General features: G+C 49.7%; 7 protein-coding genes across 7 annotated transcripts; 4 read left to right on the top strand and 3 right to left on the bottom strand.

Annotated features, from left to right (window-relative positions):
- Positions 1–855: 855 nt before the first annotated feature.
- Positions 856–2,613, top strand: N7458_001996 (uncharacterized protein; the record flags this gene model as incomplete). Its single annotated transcript, XM_056905379.1, has 2 exons — positions 856–1,331; positions 1,425–2,613. The coding sequence occupies 2 exons, from the start codon at positions 856–858 to the stop codon at positions 2,611–2,613; spliced, it is 1,665 nt and encodes a 554-aa protein (XP_056769486.1).
- A 730-nt stretch (positions 2,614–3,343) lies between these two features.
- Positions 3,344–5,385, top strand: N7458_001995 (H(+)-transporting V1 sector ATPase subunit B; the record flags this gene model as incomplete). The annotated part of the gene is made up of 9 exons (XM_056905378.1): positions 3,344–3,442; positions 3,514–3,598; positions 3,671–3,690; positions 3,763–3,798; positions 3,855–4,016; positions 4,074–4,665; positions 4,740–4,769; positions 4,830–5,018; positions 5,084–5,385. 9 exons carry the CDS (start codon positions 3,344–3,346, stop codon positions 5,383–5,385), a joined length of 1,515 nt encoding a protein of 504 aa, XP_056769485.1.
- A 697-nt stretch (positions 5,386–6,082) lies between these two features.
- N7458_001994 (uncharacterized protein) lies at positions 6,083–6,767 on the top strand (the record flags this gene model as incomplete). The annotated part of the gene is made up of 2 exons (XM_056905377.1): positions 6,083–6,448; positions 6,504–6,767. 2 exons carry the CDS (start codon positions 6,083–6,085, stop codon positions 6,765–6,767), a joined length of 630 nt encoding a protein of 209 aa, XP_056769484.1.
- A 993-nt stretch (positions 6,768–7,760) lies between these two features.
- N7458_001993 (uncharacterized protein) lies at positions 7,761–9,634 on the top strand (the record flags this gene model as incomplete). Its single annotated transcript, XM_056905376.1, has 2 exons — positions 7,761–8,329; positions 8,389–9,634. The coding sequence occupies 2 exons, from the start codon at positions 7,761–7,763 to the stop codon at positions 9,632–9,634; spliced, it is 1,815 nt and encodes a 604-aa protein (XP_056769483.1).
- Positions 9,635–10,622: 988 nt separating this feature from the next.
- Positions 10,623–12,945, bottom strand: trpB (tryptophan synthase TRP5; the record flags this gene model as incomplete). The annotated part of the gene is made up of 3 exons (XM_056905375.1): positions 10,623–12,354; positions 12,423–12,726; positions 12,810–12,945. The coding sequence occupies 3 exons, from the start codon at positions 12,943–12,945 to the stop codon at positions 10,623–10,625; spliced, it is 2,172 nt and encodes a 723-aa protein (XP_056769482.1).
- Positions 12,946–14,868: 1,923 nt separating this feature from the next.
- medA (transcriptional regulator medA) lies at positions 14,869–16,799 on the bottom strand (the record flags this gene model as incomplete). Its single annotated transcript, XM_056905374.1, has 2 exons — positions 14,869–15,318; positions 15,372–16,799. The coding sequence occupies 2 exons, from the start codon at positions 16,797–16,799 to the stop codon at positions 14,869–14,871; spliced, it is 1,878 nt and encodes a 625-aa protein (XP_056769481.1).
- A 22-nt stretch (positions 16,800–16,821) lies between these two features.
- N7458_001990 (uncharacterized protein) lies at positions 16,822–17,141 on the bottom strand (the record flags this gene model as incomplete). Its single annotated transcript, XM_056905373.1, has 2 exons — positions 16,822–16,890; positions 16,920–17,141. Coding segments are annotated over 2 exons (291 nt in total), but the record flags the coding sequence as incomplete, so codon positions are not given.
- Positions 17,142–27,998: the final 10,857 nt, after the last annotated feature.

The raw sequence follows: 27,998 nt of genomic DNA, 5'->3' as shown, positions 1-27,998 counted from the left end.
CTATCAGCCGTTCACTCCGGACTGATTCGCTAGGGAATGATATACTTTATTTCTTCTTTTTCCAAGGTTGTTCTGCAGTCCAAATGAACTCAATTTCTTTCCTATCAATCTATTGACCAGCAATTAGTTCTTGCTACGGTTTTGTCCACGTGTGAGCCGGGTCAGTGCACCATAGTCAATTAGGGTGGCAACGGGCACTATCTGGGTGGCTCATAGCTGGATTGACACCAGGTTTCTTTATCGCATTGCAAGATTAAGGGTGAGAAAAGAGCGCAGATTGGATAATCTTACATTCTCACTCCTGCCCTTGAGTATCTCATTGACCGACAATCTATGGGTCATTATCTTTGCCAGAGGAAAACATGTCCTGAATAGGTAAAGGCCTCATCGGATGGGAACCCGATGATATCTCATCCGTTATCTTAGCCACCACCCCTCATAATCTTAGCGTGGTCAGCCAGGTTTCCCAAGTCAGGACTAGCGAGGAGGACGCCAGGAAGATTGGGCTATCGGTGTCGATTGCACCCGAGGCTTTGACAAGATTGCGGGGGAAGTGGAGACTTTTATTGGTGGATCAGCGTCTTAAAGTTGATTTGGCGTTCAAGTGCGAAGACTAACGTGATAGCAGGGCGAATAGAATGACAAGGAGATTGTCACCCGCCAACCAGACTGATTGTAGAATAAGGCTCAAGCGTCAGACCGTAGACTTGAAGGCAATTGTGATACCGGCCTACATTTAAATACAGGGCCGTATCTCCGCAAATTATTGACAATCTTTAGTCACTTTACATCCATCGTGAGTGATCGGATACATGATTCTGTATGATGACGAGTCTCAATGAGAAACAAGAACCAATGATTGAAGAGAAAGGTGGCTACTCTGCAACTGAAATCAATGATGACAAACCAACTACTGGAGTTGTCATTGACAACACCGACCAGCTGAAGCGACACCTTGGTAACCGTCAGATCCAATTGATCGCTATCGGTGGTTCCATTGGAACAGCGACCTTCGTGAGTATTACGTCCGGCCTGACCAAGGGTGGCCCTGGCAGCTTGTTTCTGGCATACACCATCTACTCATGTATGATGGGTCTGGTCAACAATTCCATGGCCGAAATGGCTGTCTTCATGCCCATCAGTGGCGCTTTCATTCGCATGGCAGGCCACTGGGTCGATGAAGCTTTTGGCTTCTGGGCTGGTTGGAACTTTTTCATTTATGAAGCACTCCTTATTCCATTCGAGATTTCGGCGTTGAACCTGGTCTTGACATTCTGGCGGGATGATATTCCCGTCGAGGCAGTAGTAGCTGCCTGTATCGTCATCTACTTGTGCGAACTCACTTTCCTTTTATGATTCCGAGTCTCTATCTTCATTGCTTCCTCAATTTCAGAGACAGTCTGCTAACTTGTAGTAAATATTAGTGTTCTTAACGCGTTTACAGTCAAGTGGTATGGTGAAGCAGAGTTTTGGCTTGCAACTGGAAAAGTGCTGCTGATTCTCATCGTCTTTCTCTTCACATTTATCACCATGGTCGGTGGCAATCCCAAGCACGATGCCTATGGGTTCCGCTATTGGAAAACCCCCGGCTCATTTGCCGAATACATTTCAACGGGGCCTTTAGGTCGCTTTGAAGGCTTCCTAGGAGCTGTATGGAGTGCATCGTTCACCGTCGTCGGCCCGGAATACATGTCAATGGTAGCGGGAGAAACCAAGCTGCCTCGACGCTACCTCAAGACAGCCTTCAAAACCACTTATGCTCGTTTTGCCTTCTTCTTTATCGGCAGTGCCCTATGCGTGGGCATCGTCATTCCATACAACGACAAGACACTACTAGATATCCTCAGCGGCTCCTCGAGTGGCTCGGGAACGGCAGCTGCATCTCCATATGTCATCGCCATGAACAACCTGGGAATTACTGTGTTGCCTCACATCACCAATGCTCTATTGGTGACGAGTATTTTCTCTGCAGGCAATGCCTACACATACTACGGCACTCGCAGCCTTTATGGCTTGGCTCTACAAGGCCAGGCACCCAAAGTCCTTCAACGTTGCACTAAAGCCGGTGTCCCGATCTACTGCCTCTGCATTGTCATTGTCTTCCCCTTCCTCGCCTTCTTGAACGTATCCAGTGGTTCTGCTCAGGTTCTCACCTGGCTCACCAACATCATCACCGCCGCTCAGGTCATTGACTACATTATCATTTGCGTGACCTACCTCTTCTTCTATCGTGCTCTCCGCGCGCAAGGGTATGACCGACGTACTCTACCTTACTACGGTTACTTCCAGCCCTACTCTGCCTGGATCGGCCTGATTTGGATGACCTGTGTCGTATGCTGCTACGGCTATTCTACTTTCCTTCCAGGAAAGTTCACCGTGGGCGGTTTCTTCACTTATTATACCATGGTCCTAGCTGCCCCAGTCTTGTTCTTTGGATGGAAGTTCTTCAAGCGCACCAAGTTTATCAAGGCCCATGAAGCCGATTTGATCTGGGACCGACCGGTCATTGATGCGTATGAGGCGACTTTCACTGAGTACACACCAGGCTTCTGGACTGAGATTCTGCAGATGTTTGGACTGCGGAGGAAGAAGAAGATTATTCAAGAAGCTTGAGGCTGAAGAACGCAAATTCTCCTGGAAGTGCTTATTTATTGATCGATCGTGATGCCATAAAGTGATGGACGTACTGTATACTGTTTGAGCTGGAATCAACGAAACCCCAACCTTTCGAGATAATTATTTCCCATGTTCCCCACCTTATTCGTAGCTAGGGCGTAATATTAAAAATGGTAGAAACGCGAAATACCCTAAATCTCGGAACTGAAGAGTAAGAGGGGCTAGGTATCGATGGTGTCCTGCATGATGATCGCTCGAAGTAGTCCCCAAGCAGCTTAGCTCTATAGTGGTGAGCTTTGTAGTAATGATCCCAACGCTCCCTGCCCCATCTGAATGAAGCTCCTTGTCCGCAGCATGAGGTTTCACGGAGACGATAATATATCCATAAGGGGGGAAGCAGGGGTCATATCTCTATAGAACAGTATAGGCAGCGAGTGTTGGCGCATGCTTTGAATAGTGTTAATGATCTCAATGACGGGCAACCACTCAAATAGTCCGAGATATTGTGGAAGCAATAGATGGCTGCAAAGATAACAGTCTCCGCAGCCAAGCGGAGTAACAGTGGTCACCCATATCACGTGCCTCGTCACCGCCCGAGCTCCCAGCATCCAGACAGCTTGGCCAACCCCCCCAAGGCCATCCCACCCTCTTACTATCGTCTACCCCCCATCCGACCTTCTTTGTCCTGTGCTGTGTCCGTGGAGGATCTTGAATTGATTCCCCCGCCATGGCCGACTTTGTCGACCCCCGGATGACCTCCATCAAGCCCCGCATCCGTTACAACACTATCGGAGGTATCAACGGACCGCTGGTATTCCTCGATAATGTGAGATCGTCCCTCAGCTCGGCCTGGAACTAAACATAGAATGCTTGCTGACCATGGTTTATCCCCGATAGGTCAAGTTCCCCCGTTACAACGAGATTGTGTCCTTGACGCTTCCCGATGGCACGGAGCGCTCCGGTCAGGTACTGGAGGCTCGAGGTAAGCTTGTCTCACTGCTAGCATGAGCTCTCCTTGCCAATCGGAAACTGATATACTATCTTTTTGCTATAGGAAGCCGAGCAGTTGTGCAGGTGCGCGCCGATACCGAACCGTTTCCTACCCCCCTTACGACCAAGATGTTAACATGATCATATCGCGATTAGGTGTTCGAAGGCACTTCGGGTATCGATGTTAAGAAGGTATAGCCATTTTATAGGCTGACATTTGAAGAGAGGTTTGCTGACTGTGTTGTCAGACGAAAGTTGAGTTCTCCGGCCACAGCTTGAAGCTGGGTGTGTCTGAGGACATGCTGGGTCGTGTCTTCGACGGTTCGGGACGTGCCATCGATAAGGGCCCTAAGGTGTTGGCGGAGGACTACCTGGATATCAATGGACAGCCTATTAACCCGTACTCTCGAGTATGCGATCCTCGCTCAATCAATATGAAGCTATGAAAGCTGATATAGCTTGTCTAGGTTTACCCCGAGGAAATGATCTCCACCGGTATCTCCGCTATCGACACCATGAACTCCATCGCCCGTGGACAGAAGATCCCTATCTTCTCCGCCGCCGGTCTCCCCCATAACGAAATTGCTGCTCAGATTTGTCGTCAAGCCGGTCTGGTGAAGCGTCCCACTAAGGATGTCCACGACGGTCATGAGGAGAACTTCTCGATTGTCTTTGCTGCTATGGGTGTTAATATGGAAACCGCCCGCTTCTTCACTCGCGACTTCGAGGAGAACGGCAGTATGGAGCGTGTCACTCTGTTCCTGAACTTGGCCAATGATCCCACTATTGAGCGTATCATTACTCCTCGTCTGGCCCTGACCACCGCCGAATACTATGCCTACCAGCTGGAGAAGCACGTCCTGGTCATTATGACTGATTTGTCGGCTTACTGTGATGCTTTGCGTGAGGTTTCTGCTGCCCGTGAGGAGGTGCCCGGACGTCGTGGTTACCCTGGTTACATGTACACGGATTTGTCGACCATCTACGAGCGTGCTGGCCGTGTTGAGGGCCGTAACGGTTCCATTACTCAGATCCCCATTCTGACCATGCCTAACGATGGTAGGACAACCTTCCTGCTTTTCGATTTTCGCTCCTGTCTGGGCCCCTGGAGATTGACTAATCCTTTTTTTTAGATATCACTCATCCTATTCCCGATCTTACAGGTAATTGAATGATCGATTCTACACATTGTATCCATTCTGCTAACACGATAATTTCCGCAGGTTACATTACTGAAGGCCAAATCTTCATTGATCGTCAACTTGCCAACAAGGGTGTCTACCCTCCCATCAACGTGTTGCCTTCGTTGTCACGTCTGATGAAGTCCGCTATCGGCGAGGGCCGTACCCGCAAGGACCATTCCGATGTGTCCAACCAACTGTACGCCAAGTACGCCATTGGTCGTGACGCCGGTAAGATAGACCCCCTGTCCCGCACCATTTACAATTCCTATTCTAACCCATTTCTCTCCCTATAGCCGCCATGAAGGCAGTCGTCGGTGAGGAAGCCCTCTCCTCCGAAGATAAGCTGTCCCTGGAGTTCCTCGAAAAGTTTGAGCGCACCTTCATCAGCCAGTCTCCATACGAGTCTCGATCGATCCACGAATCTCTCGACATCGCTTGGAACCTTCTCCGTGTGTACCCCAAGGAGCTGCTCAACCGTATCCCTAAGCGCGTCCTGGACGAGTTCTACGCCCGTTCCGCCCGCAAGATCGCCAACAAGGATACTCGTGACAACTCCAGCGAGCAACAGCAGAGCAGCAATCTCATCGATGCGTAATTGTGGAAGCCGTGGCTAGTGTATTTCTGGAATTTCTCGGGTTTTGTGTTCGCGCCGAGGGGGAAGAAAGGAGCGCGCGGGTGTAGGGCCAATATTCTTTTGGTCTCTGCATGATCATCTATTCGCCATTGCATATACTCTTCTGTGCGGTTGTATCTGTTTCCAGCTTTTTATTTGCTTTTCGTTTTGCGTATTCGCCCTGGTCTACTTTCCCAATACAAATTCTGGATCCACATTACGAAAGATTGCATCCATATACACAGGCCGAAATCAGAAGTTGCTTATCATGGCTGAGTTGACTTTGGATAAACCTACACATGGGCTATGATGACAGAGCAACAGAGAATTTGTTGGAAACTATTCTTCATGCTAGGTAGTGTTCTGGAGTCACTTTGGGTCACATGACACCTGACATAGGTCAGCAAGAGTAGTCTGGGTAGGGCTCTATCCACTCCATTCTATTCGACTATACTCACCAGTGAGACTCTACTGCTGATCACTTAGCTATCGCCTTAATTCAGTTGCCCTTCTGGGCTCTCCCACAGTTCCCAATCATCTGTTGATACTATCTTTCCGGCATCACAAAATGGCACCGACCACGAGATCAGCGGCCAGGAAGGCGTTCACTGCGGCAATCTTGACTCCTCCAGTCTTTTAAATACCGGAGGTTCTTGAAATTATTCTGCTTCAAACAGACATGCGCACTCTTCTAACGTCTTGCCAACGTGTCTGTCGAGACTGGCATAATCTGATCACGAAGTCACCGTGGATTGAAAATGCCCTCTTTTTCATTCCTATCAATGAATCCGAATGGGGCGCGGGAGAAAAGGTATCCAATACGCTGCTGGCAGAGATGTTTTCTGCCAATTTTCCTGCCAAGGGCGAGCAAAACAACGACTTTCACTTTTCCGATTGCGAGATGACTAAAAGTTTGGATCGGTTTGTCCGGAAAGATGCTAGCTGGCGCAGGATGCTCGTGCAACAACCTCCTATTTTAAAGCTCGGTCTTTTTTATATTGATTCTGGTAGGGGTGGCGATAGCGCTCACTGCATTAGTATTCCCGTTAGTTTTGCAACCCATCTAATATGGAATTCCTCGGCTGCCACGGTATATCTAGGCAAATCCGAAGAGGCAAGCAAACGGAGACGAGGGCCTTCGAATGGGAAGGCTCTTTGAGATCTTGCTATTCGATTCGCCAATTCGAGTGGGAAGGCCCAGACCTGCACGCCTTTGTTGGTCGACGGATGAGCCAATTGATTTCTATTCAAGGCATGAAATGAACAAAGACGCGTTTCAACGAATGCTGGGTCAATTAGGTCTAGTTTTATATACCGCGCAAGTAATCCAATGCGGGATGGGCTTCCGGGGCGGACCTTATTAAAGCGTATCGAGACCATGGCTTTGAAGTTGATTCCCAAACAAGAGAGATAAAAGCCTACAGAAGGTCGGCGAAGGAAATACAATGGTCGGATATAGATTCAGAATCGGAAGAAGACAATTTGGAAGAGCTTGATGAGCTGTAGGGAAAGGTCGTTGAAAATCACAGATTGGGGATGAGTTTTTCATGTGCTTCTTAGGGCAGGAGCTGTCGCTCCCACCGGCTCTCGCAATATGTACTATTGGACTAGCACTGCCCGGCTCGTTCTTTTATGCCCGTTGGCCTTGTGTGTCGTACCTCAGCCTGTCAATTACCTACAGTAGTAGCTTTCCCGATACAGACCTGCTGCCAGAGCGTCAGAGCCAATCGTTTGTCCGAACCCCCCTAGCAGTCCACCACCAAGACCTCAACCTCAAAGAAACCTTATCCCAAGCCAAAAAAGATCCGTCTATTTTTTTCAGGCTGTCAGGATGCATAGTACAGTGTGTTTGATCCTCGACGGCACTCCCTATAGTATCAAGCGTGAGAATTAACTCGACGGATAATCGAGTGCTATTTCTTGCATTTTACCGCAAAATACTCGGTTCCAATGATCACAAATGGGCCCGCTACTGCCAATCTAGAAGTCACTTCATCTGTTATTTTAGAAAATTTTAGACATCGACCTATGTCGGCTTCAGGATGGCAATCTTTCCTAGATGATTCGCCGCTGGCATGGTCACGCAGTCAGACCGTCTCATGATCTGCAGGGTCTCGTAGCCCCGATTTTTTGGAATACAGGAAATGCATCATTTGTAGAGTATTTAGATGCAGGATCTCTACGGGCTAGGCTCTGGTGGCGTCCAGGTGGCGTTTACGATCACGAAAATATTTGGCGAGCAGTTCGTGTTCTTCAGCTGCACTCTTGTCAAACCGTTGGCACAAATACCCGTAGCTGCCATCAAATGGTGTCTTGAACCCCAGTAGCTAGACTTCGCACTTCCTGCTCACACAAAGATGGTCACCTCTGAAGCTTTGGACAAGAGGGGAGTAATATCAGCTGTACCTCTGGCTCACGATAGAGGGGCGGAGAAGATGCAGGGTCGCATACAGGAGATTCTCATCGCGTTCGCTGTTATGACATTGCCAATGTTAATCTTCTCCGGCCTCCTGCTCGGCTTGGTCTTTCATTATCGCATCACACAAAATGATTTTACCTCTGGTGATCTAGCATTTGATTCCAACCAGAATGATCCAAATGTCTATTTTGTCCGAATAAGTGCAACCACACTCACCACCGTTGCCTCATGGTCTAGCACTATCGCTCCCATATTAGTTGGCTTCGGTGTCGCTTTGGTGTCCTATCCCGTCGCGAAGGGTCTTTTGATGGCCTCGGAAAATCATGACGTGGCGCAGCTACCAACACCCTTCCAGCTCTCATTGATTGTCCGCATGATTTCAAGCGGCTCGTTCTCTGCCCTCTGGAGCTGGTTGATGTATTCCTTTGGCTGGAGAGGAAGACGCGAGCGCCAGGGGAGAGCGATCAAGAGTCTGACGACCATATTGACCCTAGGCATTTTCTTAAGGTACGTTTTATTTCAGTCTCCAAGAATACTACCGAGTCGCTAGCTTAACAAGGATTTAGCACACTTGTCCTAGTTACCGACACCTGGCTTCACTTCGCGACCAAGACCATCAATTTCATCCAAGTGAATGCAAACTCCGATGCCTCAGGGCTTGGATTCGGCTTGTACCAGAATTGTACGAACGTAGACAGCACTCTTCTTAGCTGTAACCTCAACAACCCTGTCTCGGGCGATGTCCTACTTAACCCCGACCCGATGAGAATTCTTTCCAACATTTCAGATACAATGACCGTCCCAATCTACTCTGTAGGTCAAGATCAGTACGCATACATCGCGAGCCCGGAAACATCTCGCCTATCGCTTCTTGACTACACAGTCTCAACATATGCCATACACTCGCAATGTTCTCCCATTACCTCCCAGTGCGCCAGCCCCAGCAATGTCTCCGGGGTTGGCACAACCTACAAGTGCCCATTTGCGTTCCAAGGGACCGTCAATACGGCCGTGGGCGCCTCCAATTCCGTGACCATGGCCTATTTCACAGACTCTGCTGGCTTCAACAATAACACGGATGAAACCTTGATTGGCAACCCCTATTACTACTCCGCCATAATCCTAGCAAATATGCGCAATGCACGCCCAGCAGCCCTGCAAAATGACCCGGAGGTTCTGTCCGGTGGACACGGCGGCGCTACTATCGTGGCAGTGGGCTGCACATCCACCGTCTACGACGTCAAATACTCTTCCGTCAACGGCACTATCAAGAACTGGAATTCTAGCAACTCTAATACATCTACGACCCTTATTGTGCAAGGCACACAGCGCCACACAGACGTTGGGAACCCAAACCTCATTCAGGCTGCTAGCGTCGCAGGGCTGGGCAACTCCGCACAGGATATCGCAGATCAGTTTGCACTAGCATATAGTCAAACCGCCTTGGCAGTTGCGTCGGGCGCATTCGAGCCACGCGCCGCTTTAGCGTCCCAAGTGCGAGAACAGATTCTTGTTGCGCGCGTTCCTAAAGCGCCCCTGTTTGCTTTGGTTGCCGCAAATCTGCTGCTTGTGTTGCTAGGCATTATACTCGCCATTGTAGCTCTGATAACTGTTCGGGGCAATACAGGAGAGGTGCAGGCGCGTCTGAGTATTCCTGCATTAGTAGCAGCGCCGTTTGAAGTACGCGTGGCAAGGCCTGTGAACGAGGTAGAGGATATGTATGAGGAGAGGCATGGTGAACCAGGACCGCGGATTGGATTTACAAAGGCAGCCGAAGGGGGCTGGGTGTTTCAGAGCTGGCGTCCAAATTGATCAGATGTGGTATGTTGGAATGAGAGCCGTTTTTTGCAATCAAATTCCTATAGGCTTAATTAACGCTCCTTCTATGCCATTTGCATGGATCTCCTATAGCCAGTTCCAAAGGAACCTCCTTTGGTTTACCAGTATAGATTTGCTTCCTCAGATCTTCATCCTCTGCCCTCGACGAATCGGAATGTTCCTAGTTTGAAGAATTTAGTTTTAATGCATTCAACGAGTAAGGGATAATTCACATGGTGTATTCAACTAAGGCTGGCAGAGCCTCTACTTACTAGTACCCTCGCAAGTACTACCTCAATAGTTCGAAGTTCTGCTGCGTAGAAAATAGATGTATGCTCGTCTCTCGAGATTTCGCTTCCATTGATGTCCATCCCGGACCACATTCTCTAGCTCATTAGTCAGAGTAAAAGGGCATTCATGATCGTGTAGGCTTTGCAGAATGAAAACGTGTGATCGAGTGCCTTTCTGGCAACCAGTCAGAAGATGAGAGCCCGACGAGAGCGAGGAAGCTAGTCGTCACCCAAGGAATCAGGAAAAAAGGATCCGAAGAATCTCGATGTCTGTCGGAAAGCTGTGTATCTCCAGGGGAGAAAGAAGAAGAATGGAAAGGTAAAGCCCTTATACAGGTGGATGTTTTGGTTTGGTTTAGATTATTAGAATGTCATATTGCCGCGCTGACAGTCTCGACTCTACTGAAACGCAGGGAGAACTGAAAATATTGACCATATATTTTATAAAAACCCAGTATGGACATAAGAATAGACTCCGCATAAGAAGGGAGAGGGAGAAACAAATCAGAATACACGCTTTTCTGAAACTCCCGTGCAAAATCATCTAGTAAAGAGTCTTCAAACGTCATCAAAGAAACATGAAAATGGATGAATAAGGCATAAAGCCACCGCACTGACCAGCCTCATAACAATGAAAAGCCGAGAGTATTGCTGCCCTGAGATTCATTGAAAGATGCGAGAGGATGCACCGCTTAGAAACGCAAGTCCCAGCCGATCTTGGGACCCAGACGGGGAAGCTCATCGGCAACACTCTGGACATCCTTGTCGCCACGACCACTCAGGTTCAGGACAATGTTCTCGCCCTTCTTCATGGTCTTGGCTAACTGCATGCAGCCCCAGACAGCGTGGGACGACTCCAAGGCGGGAATAATTCCCTCGTGCTGGGCGAGGGCACGGAAGCCAGCAAGAGCTTGGCTGTCGTCGGCAGCAATGAAGGTGGCACGGTCAGCATCCTTCCAAGCGCTCAGCTCGGGACCAACACCGGGGTAGTCCAGACCGGCGGAAATGGAATGAGTGTCAGAGATCTGGCCGTGCTCGTTCTGGAGAACGTAGGTGCGGACACCGTGAAGGACACCCTTAGAACCGCCAGACAGAGTGGCGGAATGGCGGGGAGTATCGACACCATCACCACCAGCCTCAACACCAATGAGCTTGACGCTGAGGTCGTCGGAGAAGGGGTAGAACATACCGACGGCGTTACTGCCACCTCCGACGCAAGCAACAACTGCGTCGGGGAGCTTGCCGATAGCCTCCTTCATCTGCTGCTTGGTCTCTTCACCAATAACGGACTGGAAGGTGCGGACAATGGTGGGGAAGGGGTGAGGGCCGATGGCGGAACCAATGATGTAGTGGGTGGTGTCGAGCTCGACAACCCAGGCGCGGAGAGCCTCGTTGACAGCATCACGGAGAGTACGGCTGCCAGCATCGACGGCAACAACGGAAGCACCGAGCAGCTTCATCCGGAACACGTTGAGGGCCTGGCGGCGGACGTCCTCGGCACCCATGTAGACAGTACACTTCATACCAAACTTGGCGCAGACAGTGGCAGTGGCGACACCGTGCTGACCAGCACCGGTCTCGGCAATGATTTGAGTTTTACCCAGACGACGAGCAATAAGAATTTGACCCAGAGCGTTGTTAATCTTGTGGCTACCAGTGTGGTTAAGATCCTCACGCTTCAACCAGATGTTAGCACCGCCAACATGGTCAGTCAGGCGCTGAGCGAGGTGAAGGCTGCTGGGGCGGCCCATGTAAGGGTAGTAGGAGCGGAACTCCTCCCAGAACTTGGGATCATTGCGGGCAATATCGAATCCTTTCTCGAGCTCTGCCAAGCAATCCATGAGGGACTCGGGAACATATTGACCACCGAACTCGCCAAAGCGGGATGGCTGTGCAGAGGGGTCCTTGGTAATATTGAGGGCCTCCAGTTGATCGGCCAGGCCAGGGCCGGCAGGGGTGTCAGCCTCGGTGATAACCTTGGTGGGGGCAGACTCGGCATCAGGAAGGGCCTTCTGAACAGCTTCAATCACATTGATCTCATGGGTCAGAGAACCCTGAGTATCACGCTCGCGCTTCCGGCCGGTAATGCTGGAGAGATAATCCTCGGCGGCCTTGGCGGCCTGGCCAGCAGGAGCGTTCCCAACAACGGTGATGATCTGACTACCAATGACGACACCCTCGGCAGTATCCTGAACAGCCAGGAAGTGCTCACGAGTGCTAACACCGAATCCAAGAGCAGCGGGGACATTGCCAGAGTATTCGTGAACACGCTTCAGGAGCTCGGGAATATTAGCGCTCAGCGTACCGGTGGCACCAGTAACACCCATGCGGGAGACGACGTAGATGAAGGAGTCGGCAATCTTGCACAGAAGCTTCATGCGAGACTCGGAGGTTGCGGGTGCGATCAGAGGAACGTAAGAAAGACTGTGTTGTTAATTCATGGATTAGCTACTTTCATTCGATTCTAATTTGAATCCATCCGATTGACTTACCCAGTGCGGGCGCAGAGGTCGCGGAAGCGAACGGCCTCCTCTGGGGGCAGATCGACCATGATGAAACCATTGACACCAGCCTCCTTGCAGTCCTTGAGCATACGCTCCTCGCCGTAGCGTAGTACAGGGTTGTAGTAGCCCATCAGCATAATGGGGGCCTTCAAGCCCCGGCGTCGGGCGGTGCGTACAAGCTCAAGGACTGTGGTCACGGTAACGCCGTTCTCGAGGGCCTTGGTGTTGGCTTTTTGGATAGTGGGACCATCTGCGATTGGGTCTGTGAAAGGGATACCGAGTTCAATAATATCTACAATGCAAATTGAGTGGTTAGTTTCCAATTATCTATCATTTCCAGGTACCCCGCCAACCTCAGCGTGCGAAACAACATACCAGCACCGCCATTCTCCAATCCAAGAAGGATATCAACAGCCTCTTCAGTAGTAGGGTATCCAGCAGTGATATAGGCGACCAGAGCGGCACGCCTTTGCTCCTTGCACTTGGCAAAGGTCTCCTTAATGGCGTCCATGGCTGTGGGTGCGGAGGAATTGGGAATCGTGGGGTAAAATGAGTGTGTCGACAGAAAGTTGTCGGGGCGAGTCAATTGTGTGCAAGAATATTTATGAAAAAACAAGATAGTCTCCCAATCGGCTCAATGGCAGGCGATAGACCGATGTGCTTAAATGGGAGGCAAGAGTATCTTTGAAGAGTTGGCAATCCTCGGGTGAGTCAGTCACTGGATCTTGCCTTTTTCCACCGGTTTCGCCCCGCCAGATCACGTGTGGCGATAAGATAGTGCTTAATCAGCAGATGACTCCCTGAGGTGGCGAGTGCTTATGGAGATCGGAGAATTTCCTCTGGTCCGAATGGAGAAAATAAGCCCACAATTAAGAGTGGGCTTGAAAGGTACATTGTGATAGCTTTGATACGGACACACCGATGTAGCTGTCATAAAAGAGGAGTGGAGAAATCGTGAAGTTAAGTCTTACGACATCACATAATTGACGTGTTAGAAACAGGAAGACATTACTTGTGAATGAGCAGTGATATGATTCTACTTTAATAACACAGAATCATAGAGGATACTACTAAGACTGCAAAGTGAATGCAACTGCAACTTATTATTTCTATGATTGAACACTAGCATTCAATTAGGTTCCAAAAGGTTGTATGTTTGTTAGTTAACTTAGTTAGTTATAGAAAAGTATTACATAATCATATGCAGCTAACTAAGTTAGGTGATCCGTTGTCGGAGGCGGCGGAAAGCCTTAGTCAAAAATCTAAAGACACAGGCCCTATGATTCATAGATAATAATCCTGATGGGGCAATTTCAGTATAAGAATAGAGTACGGTATCACTATACGAATAGGTGTTAGAAAATCAATGGGAAAATAAGCACAAGATGGAGAGTATTCACATTTGAGTTGTAGACATTCTCGGGGCGAAGAAAACTATACTAGGTAGTTGTGGCACGCTGCTGGAGCACGACAAACAAATACAGTATACACTCGAGAAAAATCTCAAAAACAAAGATCCAAAGATGATCAGGAAAGACTTGATCAGTTAGAACGAGATAAAAATAAACAAGATACACAAAAAGTCCCCCAGCATAAAAGGGGGTGCTATCTTCCCAAAACGCCACAACGATGCAGTAAACAGTAATAACAACCCTCAGCTCAAAGCAAATAACAATCAAAAAGATGAGTCCCAAATTAATCCAAACGGAGAGAAGATGATTCCCCACAAGCAGAGTCCAGGAAGCCCTCGAGCGTCCAAAGACAACACAACGACTCCAAAGGCATTGCTTACGCAGAACAACCAATCTCCGATACGCCGGGAACGAAATAGACAAGCGCAAAGGGACAAGTCCAGAACGTCCAAGATCCCAAAATCCAAAATATCGGCGAATCAATATCCAAAAAATCCCAAAATCTATCCCAATCCGTCCTGCGAATGCATAAGGAATGACTGCAGCGCCCATGCTATGCCAAGTACTCGTACAGTAGCCCAGATAAGTAGTGTAAAAAGGAGAGGAAGCCCAAAATGCCCGGCAAAGTATGCAACCCAAAAAAAGGAATGAACAAGACACCGTCTAAAGAAGAACAAAACAATGCAAGGTAAACAGGGTGTCAAACCGCGGTGCGATGAATAAGCAAATAATATGTTTGGGTCGAGGGGGCATTGAAGGCATCAAAAGTGTAAGGAGAGACGTGAAAATCGTAAAGAAGCTGTTGACCGGGACCTCGTAATAGAGTGCAAATTGAACAGCTTTCCGAGGAAAGATGCTCTTTCTGAATCTGTTAGAGATGCCGGCGACGACTGGGCTTTGCGTAAGGAGTGACAGGAAGGAAAATCGTATCTTCAACAGAGCAAGAGGGGGGAAATATGAAAACAGAAAGGGAAAAAATCAACAGCAACAAACACAACACAAAATCGACTAGAGTTCAGAGATCAGTGACCCTGCGGTCCATCGTGTATCGGATACACCGGGTCCATGTAGCCATAGGCAGTGGTAGTGGAGGGAGTTGAAGCGCCGAGACTGTGCATCTCCCAAGATGTCCGCGAGGTGGAAGCGACCAGACCGTGAGAATTTTGAGGTTGGCAGATGGCAGCATATGAGTACGCTCCGACAGAAGAGTAAGGCTGGCTGATGGGAGGCATCAGCACACGGAGATCGGAAGCAGCAGCCATCGAAACACCAGACTGATCTGGCTGCGAGACATACACCGGAGCAGGCAAGGCGTGGTGGTGACCATAGGTGCTGACGGGGCCGGCATCAGAGAGCGACTGCGGGGAACCAGCGCCATGAGGCTCGGTGCCCGAGTCAGAGCCAGTGCCATGGCTGGCGTAATTTGTCATCGGTGTGGGTAGCACCCCTGCGGTAGATGAATAGCTAGCGGACTACAAAATAATTAGTCGATCTGAACGATTCGAGGGATGACTGGAGTACTCACGTATTTGCCAATGATCTTTCGCAGAGCCTCGGCAAGGATGCTCCAAGGAAAGACCTTGACGTCCTTCTCAATGTTACGCGGCTTGGGTGCAGGGAAGCCCATGATCACCTTGAAGAACTCCTCGCTGTCAGCCTTGGCTTTGGAGACGGTCAGCGGGCGGAAGCCCTCCAGGTTTCGTCGAATACGGTTCTTCTCCTCGACAGTGAAGCGGACAGCAACAAGGGACTCTAGCAGATAGATAGTGTCCACACTGGTAACGAAGCACTCGTCCTTGCCTTCCCAGTGAATGCAGCTAATGCAAATGCTGTTGGGGGCGCGCTCCTCGAGAGTCACAGGCTTGAACTCGGCATTGATCGTGCTACCAGTCTGAGAGCGAGTGAACTGCACCAGGCGGCGCTGGGCCTCACGCTCCTCCGCACTCCAGCCAGTGGCCATGGAGTTCAAATCACCGTTCAGCTTCAGAACAGCCTTGGTCGGGTACATAGCGTACGGGTTGAAAGTGGAGTTTTGTCCAAGGCCGGTGGACTGCTGCTGCAAGGTGGAGGTGCGGATCAATGTAGGGTTGCCAGTGTTGGAAACGCGTGCTGGCGAGGGACCCCGGCGCTGGGACATAGAATGAACCATGGCGATACTTTGACTCCGCATATCATTCCCAGGCATGAAAGATGGGCTCCAGGCGGGAGTGAGAGGAGAGGGAGCACGCAGAGCTGGTTGGGAAGTGGCCGAGACACTCGAGTATTGAGTAGGGCCGACACGAGGGGAAGAGGCAGCGTGATACGGGGTGACGAATCCTGTCATAGCGGGCAGAGTCTGCAGGTACGGCGAGAAAGAGGCCGAGCGGTTTTCACGGTAGGTATAGTTGTCGTGTTGCTCAACCTTGGGAACCACCTGGTGGCCTGCGGTGCGCTTGGCGGGTACTGAAGCGGCCACCGCGTTGTCCGAGTAAGAAGAGAACTTTCTCTTCCTTGACTCAGCGTCGGGCGAGGGCTGGGACACATGCTCGTAGGTGTACACACCAACCTGCAAGGTTGTGGGCGGGCAGTCACTCTGGGTCTCCAGGACGACCTGGAGGGGGACCGCCACGGAGGGGGAACCAGTTGAGATGAATGACGGGGCATCAGCCGAGAGGCAGTACTGGAAGTTAGTGGCTTGGAAGCCAAGGAAGTGTGGGTTGCACTCGCACTTCTTGCTTCCAAAGACGATGTACAAGGCACCATAAGACGAGCTGTGCAGGTCAAATGGGGACTGAATCTGCACCACTACCCGAGTACCTTCACAGCCACGCTGAGGGCTATATGTGACAATCTCGGGGACTTGACGGGGCCGAGCACCCATCATGGGCGACTGCGCCTCTTCGTACGAGCTACCATACTCGTTGTTGGGGATGTAGGGGACACAGTCCGAGATCTGGCTGGCCTGGTCGGCCATGGGCGAGGGACGAGAGAAGTAGTCACGTAAGGGGATTGGCCGTATGTCGAGTACGAACTAGCATCCTGCAAAGACCGCGTGGAGGCGTAGTCTGAATCGGGGGTGTCAGTATAGGCAAACACCAGCAACATGTATCCATCGCGGGGTAGACATACCGAGTACAGAGCCGGCAGCGGGCTTCTGGAAACTAGACATAGACAGTATTGGCTCAGACTTGGCCCACAGGCCGTCTGAAAATGCACCGACAAACTGTGACTCTTCAGAATCCGAGAAATCCAACGACTCGCCTAGAATGAGAGGCGTTTGGAAATCAGGGTCGAACTGGGCGGGGAAAATCAGTAACTAGTCAGCCAAAACATTCAATAGAACGAAACACAAGAAGGCCGCACACGCAGGCTAGATCAGGGGGAGTGGTCCAATGTCACACCGATGAGGGGAGCAATTCAAACCGGATGAACCAGGATGAAGAGCAACACCATGCAGGCGTCCCAAAGGAGAGACGAAGGCAAAACAGAAACCGAAAACAGAAACAGGAGGCTCACCAGAACACCGTGAGTCTTCGAGTAAGCCAGCTTGAAGGTGTTGCAGCGACTGCAACAAGACTGAACTGTTTGAAGTAGCGAATGACTGGGAATTTATCCACAAAAATCGACCACGCGGAGGACACGCGAAAGGGGTGTTCTCCGAGACAGAGACAGACGACAACGAGACGGAACGAGCGACGAGCTTGAAGCTTTTTGCGGTCAGGCTCAGAGAGATGGCGGTACCAACGGACCTCAAATCACCATCCAGCAACAGGAGGGAGGCGCAACGGGGCGGAGACTAGACGAAGGATGGCTGCAGCGGGAGAGATTGAAAATCACGCTGTAGTCCAATGAATCAATGGTTCATCAAGCCGAGCACGAGAGCTGAATTTCCGCAGACTGGCGAGGTTTTGCTTTCTTTTCTCCAATTCCCGTGAGGTCTCGGGAAAGGCTTGACGTCGATTGGGCCGGGAAGCGAACTAGTCCAGCAATGAGTACGAACACACGTTCCAATTCCCAGTGTGTAGGGCTCCAGGCCTGTTCTTTTGGGAGGCAAAGGGAGGGAATAACTTGGGAATGGATCAATGAGAGGCTAGTACTGGTTCGACGGGGGAGAAGCAAAGCCAGCGTGAGACCGGATCAGTGCATCAAACCATAGACTCCCCAGAACCTCTCATCAACAACGACGCCCAAAGCTCCCAAGATCCAGAACCCAAAGAGCCAAAAGCCAAAACAGGATGCCCAAGGCCCAATGATGGAAGACAGGGGGGAGTGGGATGAAACTCACCAGGTGATTCAGAATCAAAAGACAAAAAATTGAATGCCCCTTGGACACTTTGACGTCGTCCGTGTGGCCTAATATGCAAGATCCGTGACGAAACAAGCTGGACGAAAGGAGAAGAGTCAATAACAAACACTTCAGCCGAGATGAGCTCCAATGCAATAAGATGAGATGAAATGACGACCCTCTCTCAAGGGGAACCAGCACTATCGAAAATGATAGCAGACGGGGAAGTCGAGCCGGCCGGGTTCAACGACGCTCATCATCTCCCGGAGGCTCGTTGGCTATGATCCAACGGGGTCATGATCCCGTCGACAGGGTCCGTGACTGCAAGGAGATGGAACATCTGGAACATGGCTCCCCCAGATAGGAAAGGATGCAAGGCACGAGGGGGGAAGGAGTGAGACCGTGGGCTCAGGGAAGGAGGGGCAAAGGAGGGAAGGGGAGAAAAAAAGAAGGATGCAGATCAATGCAGGTAATCCAGGAGATTAACTCTGTTTTGGCGACTAACCTGATCTTGATAGTTCAATACTGCAGAGCCAGTACCAAAAAGGAGCCCAAAAGGTAGTTTCCGTCCGAGACCTTTCCAATAGATTGGATGATCCAAGGTGCTCTCAGCCGAGACAGTCGATTCACTAAATGGCTCGATAAATCGGAAATTCCAGAGACGAATCAAGAGGTTCTCTGGCGATCTAGAACGAGTGGGCGAGCGAGAGCGAATGGCCGAGATATCTCTCGAGGTGTTGAAGATGGTGGGTTGGTCGTATATCGTAGATTGCCCGCGCTTTTGATACTGTCGGAACAAACGGCGTCTACACGAGAGGTCGTCGACGAGTAGGGGAAATTGAAAACAAAAATTCACAGTCGCAAACGAACCGCGACTGCGTTTCGACTGACACAATCTCCGAGAGCTCAAGAGTCGTCCTGGCAAATGAGGAATTTCCCTGACGATCCCAAGGGCGAATGATTGTTGTCGCCAATAATTAAATATTAATGAAAATTCAGGTTATAACCAGTTCCTGCGTTCTCCGTTCTTCTTGTCCTTCTTCTTCTTATCCTTCTTCTTTCTTCCTTTTTTTGGGAGACAGATTCCGATAAGAGGTTTGGTTTTCGAGGGTTCCAGTCCAGGATCTTATCTTCAAGTAGCCTGAAAAAAAAATAAAGTAGTAACGTAGCGAACGTGATTCTCGTAGCAGCAGATAGCGAGCGTAAGAGCGAACGTGGGAGAGCGAATGTGTTGAGACCTTCAAGGTGTCATCATAAAAAGAGTCCTTGGAAATAAGGAAATATTTCAAAGAGGAAGGGGAGGAGAGGAGAGGAGGGGAAAGGGAAGCGAAGCAAGGATGGCAAAGGGTTAAAAGCAAAGGTCATATACGAGCGATGGATTATTATTAGCAGTCTGGTCGGGCAGGTCAGAGTGCAATTCCTCCGGGCTATACTCTTCTCGGGTGGGCACTGGGACTGTCCGTAGGACGTACTAGTACTACTGGGGGGGTGGGAAGCCTGGGAAGGGTGGACAAGTGTGGGCAGGGCCACTAAGGCCACGAGCTGTGGAGTCTCGGGACTCCTATGCTTCTCCTAGTTGGGCATGGTGCCAAAAATAAGAAGGGGGGGAAATGGAAAATTGATCATGGATTTCTATGATTTATCAGAATATAATTATTTTATGAATATTGGGAGGGGATGGGACATGGGAGTCAAAAAAAATTTAAAAATCCAAATATTCTTTTTAGGCAGCCCTAGGTTGGTCCACCCTTCGCCCCAGCCCGACTGAACGACGTACCGACTAGCGGGAAATCGTGGCGGGGGATGCACAGAGTAACCGATATCGAGGGAACGGGGGGGCATATAACCGCTTTGCAGCGTCATACTTGATTTTTGAATGCTCGTAAAATTTACATTTAGTTAACTATAGCTAACTACTGTGTATGGAAGCACCGAGTTGCCAATCTATACCTCAGACATGATCTATTTGGCCAGGAGATATAGTCCAGCGATACCTAGATCGTATAGTTTTCTGCCTGTACTTTATCGTAAGAAATCCTGACCGAATGATCGAGTGACACGGTCCAGGGTATCGAAGGTGGAACGACCGTCATCCGAGCGAGGTAGACATTGTGTATGGTACATTGATCCATTTCCATACTGACCTGACAACCTTCTGATCCATGAAATAGCCTCATCTAGGATAGGCCGTGGACAGGGGATACCGTACATATCATGGACTACTTTGTATATGTCCCGAATCCTCATCACAGACAAGTACCGTCTACATAATTTACCTAGGACATCCACAGTGGTACTTCCAAAAAAAGCGCCTCGGGAAGCCACTAAACAGCGTCGGAGGTACCGTTCCGAGGCGTCCGACCGGGCAGATCGCAAAGATCTCCTTGGTCAGCCATGGCTTGTCTGGCGCCGTTGTGATTTCTTTTACTCAATCAACTCCATCTTTCCAATACCAAGACCAAGCAACCCTGGGACCCGGGCGCTCCAAAGATGATAGAAAATTTCAATCAAATCTGCTTCATATCTGTCAATTGGGATAGCCAAGAAAATGACCATGGGTACAAGAAATACTAAAATACGGGATTGTAGTAATACGACTGAAGAAAAATGGAAGAGCATGGAAGTGAACGCGACTCGGAATAAACACCAATCTGGCGCCCTGCGCCGCGAGGAAAAGTGGAGCCCATGAAAGGTTGACCGGCAGGTGGTGAAAAAAGCAGAGCAAAGGGAATAGAACCATGGGCAGGGAGCAGGATCTTGAGTGAATAATGATGATCACAACTAACTAGTTAGTGAACAAAATCAGAATGAATGACTTCATCAACTAACGGCAGTATAACTCAAACTACCGAATTATCCTCACTTATCCGATCCAATGCCGTTGACATAGCCCAGCCTCCAGGACAGCTCCTCGTCATCACAGATCGGATTTACGGAGTACAGTACTACTGTAAGGCCAGGCACTAGCTACGTAAAAACAATGGAACAAGCGACGGAAAGATTGTAACGCTATCCAGGTCAGCAGCAGCTCTTTCTTCCTGCCAACAGCGCCCAATCACCGATCTCATCGGTCTTCGGAGGCTATCCTACGGTAGGATTGGCTACCAATCAGCATTGTCAAACTTGCTGACCTGCTGATATAATTAGTAGCAATAATGTCTCCTCACCAGCTTTAGCTCCCAGCCTAAGCTGAGAGCGCCTTAGCCCCTTTTGTCAGATCCCGGTTGTTGCGTGCCGCTCGAAGGTATTATCCGGAGCCTCGGAGAGCAACTGTTAGGAACTGAGAACTTAGTTGCTTTCGCGGTGCTAGAAGCGAGGTCCTGGCGGAGGGAAGCTCCCAGTACAATTAGCCCTTGCCTTGGACGTCGGAGCAGGGACTTTGGAACTTGAATCTTTGGGGGGGCTTGGCGAGAGGACAGGGCGCGTCCCTTGGGTCAACGCCAAACTGGTGGAGGATGTTCTCCAAGCCAAGCCTCCTCTCCCACGCTTTTTCTCCTCCGCTCAAGCCACCCTCAACGGGGGCAGAAGACCCTGCATGTCCATTGCCCAGTATTTTCCAGCTTGAATAAATCGAGTGTTTATGTTACTTGTTCATTATTCACAATTAATCATCCACTAGTCACATCTGACCCTCTCGACGATATCTCTTTCTTTGCTCCCCATCGCGATCTCCAGATCCTGATCCTCCCGGCTATTCTGATCTTTGAGGCATTCGCTCCTTGACAAAGGGATCAGTCTCCACTCGAAGGATCGCCTCAGCCACACTCATTGGCTCTTCACGTCGTTCTCCCCCTTCCATCGCCGGCTCGGCCGACCAGCACCCTTCCTTTCACTGGCCTCGTGGGTCTCTATGCCATCATGCGGGTCATCCATTATGTATTCCATCCCTCACGCGCAGGACGCCCCCTCGAGGAGGAGTCGTGATAACCTACATCTACGGGGTACATAGCGGATACATCGATTGAGAATAATGACACACGAGGTGGTGGATGTACTGTATGACCTTTTATTTTTTGCTTTTTTGCGACCAAGGACGGCATTTACATCACACCGGCTCTCGCTACACATCTCCCCGAATGTTTACTTGCAAACCCCGGATATTTCCCCTTTGAGCAAGGGCATAAACCTTGAGGAGGTGTGCCCTCCCCTTGGGTGACCCTAATGTTGGTTTTGTCCGAGCTTCACGGTACGGAGTCTTTCGTTGTTCGTCAGATTGGTTAGATGTCGGGGCTAGGACTAACCAGGCAAAAGGACAACTCTTGCTCTTCTTCTTCGAAGGAGCGGTGACCATCTGATCGCCAGAACATTCCGTTGGCAAAAGCATACGTCCGTACGGATCCTTCCGCTAATGAAGCCAGTTGCTATGGAGTGTCCTCACGTAGAACCCTACATCTATGTCCAAGTATAAAATCAGAAATCCAGTGGTGTCCATCCAAACTCACGTCCCATTCGCAGTGTCGCAGGGCAGAAACCACCAAAACAAAAATCGCGAGGGAAAAGGCTCAACATCTAAACATAGTACACCTTACAGCTCACGGGACCCGGTGGCCTGACGATGCAAGGGTATAGGCGATCGTGATTGGAGGCTGGCCAAGCGCCCTAAACCCTCTTCAGTTCGTGTTGGCCTTTCTCACCACCCAACCTCCAATAATCGCCAACCTCCAACCTTGAAAACCCAACCTCGCCCCACTGCACCAAACCCTGACGGGATCCCTGTGTCCACCCCTCGATCCCTGCCAACGAAACGGTATCATTCCCACTCTGCACTGCGACCTTGCTCGTTCGCCGCACTGTGTGCACTCTGCACGCTGCACTCATTTCTATTTCCAGAACGTGCGGAACTCAGTACATCGTATGTATGTAAGCACTGACAAGCGCTGTACGGTACCAACACGTTTTGGCTCGGTTTTTGAGTTATTCAGGACCCTCGTATTCGCCTGCCAGTTCGTATTCTGCCCATTATGTTAATGAAAAGCGAAGCTGCTGCAACCACCACCCTGGACGCGCCGCAGAGCCCAATTAATTGCTATCTTAACGGCTCACGCGCAACTAACCCTGGTTCTGTCGATCGTGGCGGTCCCCCAGACGGCGCCAGACGGCGATCCTCGAGATGGAATTACCCGAGTATCGAGTCTTGCATGAACATATAGTTCTTTATCGAGGGACTGTAATCAAACTATCTATATAGGACTAGACTAGTACAAATCTCCCATTGAGGAGCGATGATCAACTGGCTGGGGCCAGTCCACCTACAGAGGTTAATCTTCCCAAGGGGTGTGTGGCTGGTGCCAACAATCTGATTTCGCAACGCGCCCGAAAGTCTGTACAGTCAGCGGAAGAAAAGATTGGAAGGTACCCGTCCCACGCAGCAAGGGTTCCGAGTATAAAAGATATTCTCCCTTAAACAAGAGACGGATTCGAACCCTAAATGAGGTCATTTGCAGGTAAGGATTGCAGATCTCTTCGCGAAAGGGACAAGCTGCAGTTGGCGACCGCCTCCCTCGCGCCGGTTAGTCCAATCATATTAGACTTTTGACTACTTTTCTCAAAGTTCTCTCCTATCACTATGGTTTTAACTACACGACTCCGGCGAATATTCTTCACTAGTAGATCTCGCGAACCAAGCTTAACGGTTCGGGGTGCAGTGCCCATCACCAGCCACCACGATGCCGAGGACCCCTTTCTTGCATTCATGCAAACAATGAGAGAAAAGAGACCCTGACAGGCGATGGATCCAATGTCCCTCTCGTACAATGGGGTGCACCCACTCGGAGCAACCATCTGGTTCCCAACTCCGCGATTTTGCCACGTTCAAGACGGCCGTAGTGGACACCGGGTTATACTGAAAGAGGGAGCATTGTGTGCAGTGGAATTGGTGAAAATCCTGGGTCGTGGTGGAGTTTCTCGGGCTGGGCGCTGTGCTGGATCCAAGTTATGTATTTCTAATGACTATTGACCCAATTCAGAGTATGGATGAAGTCCTGGAGTGGTAGTCGGTCCGGTCGGTCCTTGGTCCCTGCTAGGCTACTATAATTCCATATTACTATACGAAATACGGTTGGCTACGGCAATAATCCTGCGCTTCCTGCGCTTCTCCGTGGTCGGGTCAAAGCGACTGGTGGATCGCAATGATCAGCGAAATCCGTCGCCCGAAACTTGGGATCCTTTCGATCGCCAATGATTAATCGCTGGCTATAGACGGCTAGTTAGTGGGAGGTCCTCCATCTCTCTTTCACCCCCTTCACGACGGTCACTCTCTGTTCAAGACTCCGTAGGGGTTTATCTCTTTCGTAGTGATGATCAAATAATTGTTTTGTTTGGGTAGCTGTTTGCAATCAAGTCTCTTCCTGAATCAGATGCTTAGATTAAACCTTCATCTCCAGCAATTAACTCCCAACCCCCTCCCGGCAAGGAGAGAAGGGCCAGTAGGGTGGTGTGGTGATAACCCCCTCGGTATCAGATTCCCATCCCTTGTAAATTCAATTTAATTACTCCGTGATGAGGCCGACCAATTGATCAAGGCAAGTACACGGTTAACAAGTTAGTGTTTGATCTCCAAGCCGGATAGACCATCCCTCGGTTCCAAGGGCGTTTGCTCCTCGGATCCTCTGATCGTCCAATCTTCGGGGCTTGGGACTCTACCCACCACCAACCACCTGGAGCAAGAGAAGAAAAAGTCAACCCCGAAAAAGGCCCCTTCAAACCATCGACGGTAATTGAACAATCACCCTTCCGATCGCGATTTGCACCATTATCCGCCCAGGTACAAAAATATCCCGATTCGCCCGGCTTGTACGGAGTACAGTTCCCAGTTTCCGCTGGCCGTTCCACTGGTCAAGATCATCAGACTAGATGAAAAGGGAAGAGCAGAAAAACAAAGGCGGATCCGCTCTTCCAACTTAGTACAAACCCTTCAGGTTTTCGGAGCATCAACCTTCTTAGAGGTTTCTCCGTAGTGATAGTGCGGTGCAGTGTGCTTGTTCCCGAATTAAGGCTAATATGGAGTACGGAGGCTATTCTTTCTCTGTATTTTTGTACGCGGTATGAATAGAGAAAGCAATTATCTAGTGAAGGATTTAGTTTGATCATGGGGATGGGGCTCCTGCCTAATTGTTGCAAACATACGGCGAGCCCGGATTAGCGTTATTGTTAGTAACTTCATGATGCTCCACCCACAAGGTTAGTCGTTGGCACTATTGTCATGCCTGTTAACTTAATTTTACTGTTTGCTGCAAGACAATATGTACAGCAATTATTATAGCATTTCGTGCTACGCAGGCACGGGGTAAGAAGGCTATTCAAATTATATAATTCCAAAATCGAGATGGCTGGGGCGTATCTATGAAGTAGTCATCTCCATTGCTTTGTACCTGCATACGCCATACTCTCTCTCCCCCGTACAATAGCAATATGGCAGAGTACTTTGAACGGACTGCCAATCAAGTTTTCAAGGGAGATCGATCTTAATCTTATTCTCAATAATGATTTTCAACGCCCTCCCCCGCGGAAGCCTTGCATCGAAATCCGAATGGGAGAGTGGCGGCTGCCGTAGTTGGACTGAAACCATGATCTACCCTAGTAAGAACCCTTACTGCTTTTGTGCCCGAGTCAAACGACAGAATTGTGGTCTGTGACGCTCTATGATTGCAGGCTCCATCTCAAGGGGTGATGGGAGGAATGTGAGCATCTGCAGCATTAGTTGTCAGTAGCTTGCTGGCTCATGTTCATTTCACAATACGCACCAACTTCTATGGCACACAGTGGGTCCCTCGACATCATTGTCGAGGCTAGCAACTCGATTTGCTCAGCCACATCTTACAGCTCATGGTACTTTCTATTGGCTTTGAGATGGGGGGGCCTTGAGGCTTGACCTCACTGATAGTCTGGTTTGCAGGTTAGCCAGCTCTTCTCTGGAAGATGAGATGACGTGGGAACATATCTACCCAGGTTTCTCTGAGGGGTGCATCTCGCTCGAGTGGTCTTTATGGGACCCGGGCGCTGGTAGTGAGTTCCAAGCTTCACCATTTGACATGGCTGTTTCCAGAGACATCATAAGAATTCGGTCCGTCCGGAGAATAATATGCCCATGAATCCCCTTCTGTCCTCCTCTAGGCAAAGCTCCCTCCTTGTCTGTTTAGTGCTAGCTTGGCTGGGAAAAACATTCGTTAAATCCTAATTTGGGGTAATAGAGACCACTCGTTGCAAGCCATTAATGATACGTAGTTCTATCAACCGGGCGATTTCCGGTTGATTGGGGATGCGCCGCCTACTTTCTCCCAAAGTTGGACTTCGATTGTTGATATCGATGGTCGACTTTAAAGGAGATGGGGGCATGGCCCGTCATCTAACTCCTCCAGTACGTTTCGATGAACTCCAATCGTAGTTGAGAGAATCTCTTCATTCTGTGGTGGAAATTACAGCAATATTGATGACCTTACGTGTGATGACAGTCATATCGCCAGTCGTCAACTAGTTTGATAGTGCATGTCAAACGAACTTACATCGATGTCACCAACTTGGCCCTGGAATGGTAGTCCTCCACGGCCCGGGCATGAGCCGACATCGTGACTTGTTTATCTGCCCCTTATTGCAACTCAATTCACGACCGTACCCTGTCGGTGTTGAGTGTTTCACTGTGAGGAAGGCCATAGGAGGGGTTTCACCGGAATTCTTGAGATATACTTAGAGATACGATTATTCAAAGTCAGTTCAGCTTGTGGGCCTGGCGCCACCCGCTTCAACAGGGACGATCCTATCCAGATCCTGGTTAGAAACCGAAAGGAAATGCGTGCAAATCATGCTCAGAGCGTGGGCTAGTTGGTGGGAACGGTGGTGCCAGAAAAGACGCTACCGCCCACATGGAGTTGAGAGCTCCAGCTCCAGCTTCCCTTCTGTCCTCCGATTCTGGCTCGATATTTCACTACTGTACTAGGTTTGTGTCAATCTTTGCTCTGGCTGGGGCGTCGCTGAGCCTAACTCTTCCACGCCCCAGTTCCCAGTTCGAGTTTTAGGGCACGCTAGCAAGAAGTTAAAGAAGTTAAAATAAGTGGCAGCACGCGTAAGCATATTGACCTTCCTTATGGGGCGTGTTTATTTATGGTTAGAGGATAAATATGGATAGCTCAGGGGAAGTGAAACATTAAATCCATCATTTTCTTCTCTTTCCACCATTCCATTGTGAGGTGAACATTGACTAACTCCATACAGCTAACTGCAAGTATCGATCCGATTTAGGAGTGGGCAACCATCGCGCTTTTAACAATGTATATCAATTTGACATCACTCAAGTCCCGCACCTAATGAGTTGGGATCTTATGATCCTGCTTCATGTCAATTCCATGTTCGGGTTATTGATACGCCGATGGTTGTAGGGTGACATCGGCACGAGATTGATCGGCATACCATGCGTCAGGATATATATCCCTGCGGGCGGTACAACAACTTGCGGAGAGAGTTCACACCAAGAAAGTGTCCCAAAACCAGACTAACAAATCCAAAACAAATTACCCGACCAAATTTTGATAGAATTTACCGACTTCTAGAAGCTAGTAACAAAATGAGAAGAAAATAAACTTTGGCGTCGTCTGCCCGATTGATGACCCTCAATCAGTTCGCGATCGGCTTTGATCGGCCGCGGTTGAAACGTCCGCCGAGCTACGGCCGTTTCAAGTTCAATGAATTCAAGAATTTTAACACTTCTTTAAGCCGAAGCATCCCCAGAAGGAGAAAAAAAAGCTCGTTGGAACCAGGATTGCCTTGTCGAAACGCATCGAAACAGGTCTGAAGCGAACTCTCGGTCTGTGTCGCTGATCCCTCAATCAAACGCTGACATAACCAGCATGCTAAGGCTGCTCTGATCCAATCTCCAATCTCCATCAAAGGCAGTTG

The sequence above is a fragment of the Penicillium daleae genome (assembly GCF_028827525.1).
Source record: "Penicillium daleae strain IBT 16125 chromosome Unknown utg000002l_segment0_segment0, whole genome shotgun sequence".
NCBI classification, from domain to species: domain Eukaryota; kingdom Fungi; phylum Ascomycota; class Eurotiomycetes; order Eurotiales; family Aspergillaceae; genus Penicillium; species Penicillium daleae.
This window is presented reverse-complemented; position numbering and strand designations above follow the sequence as displayed.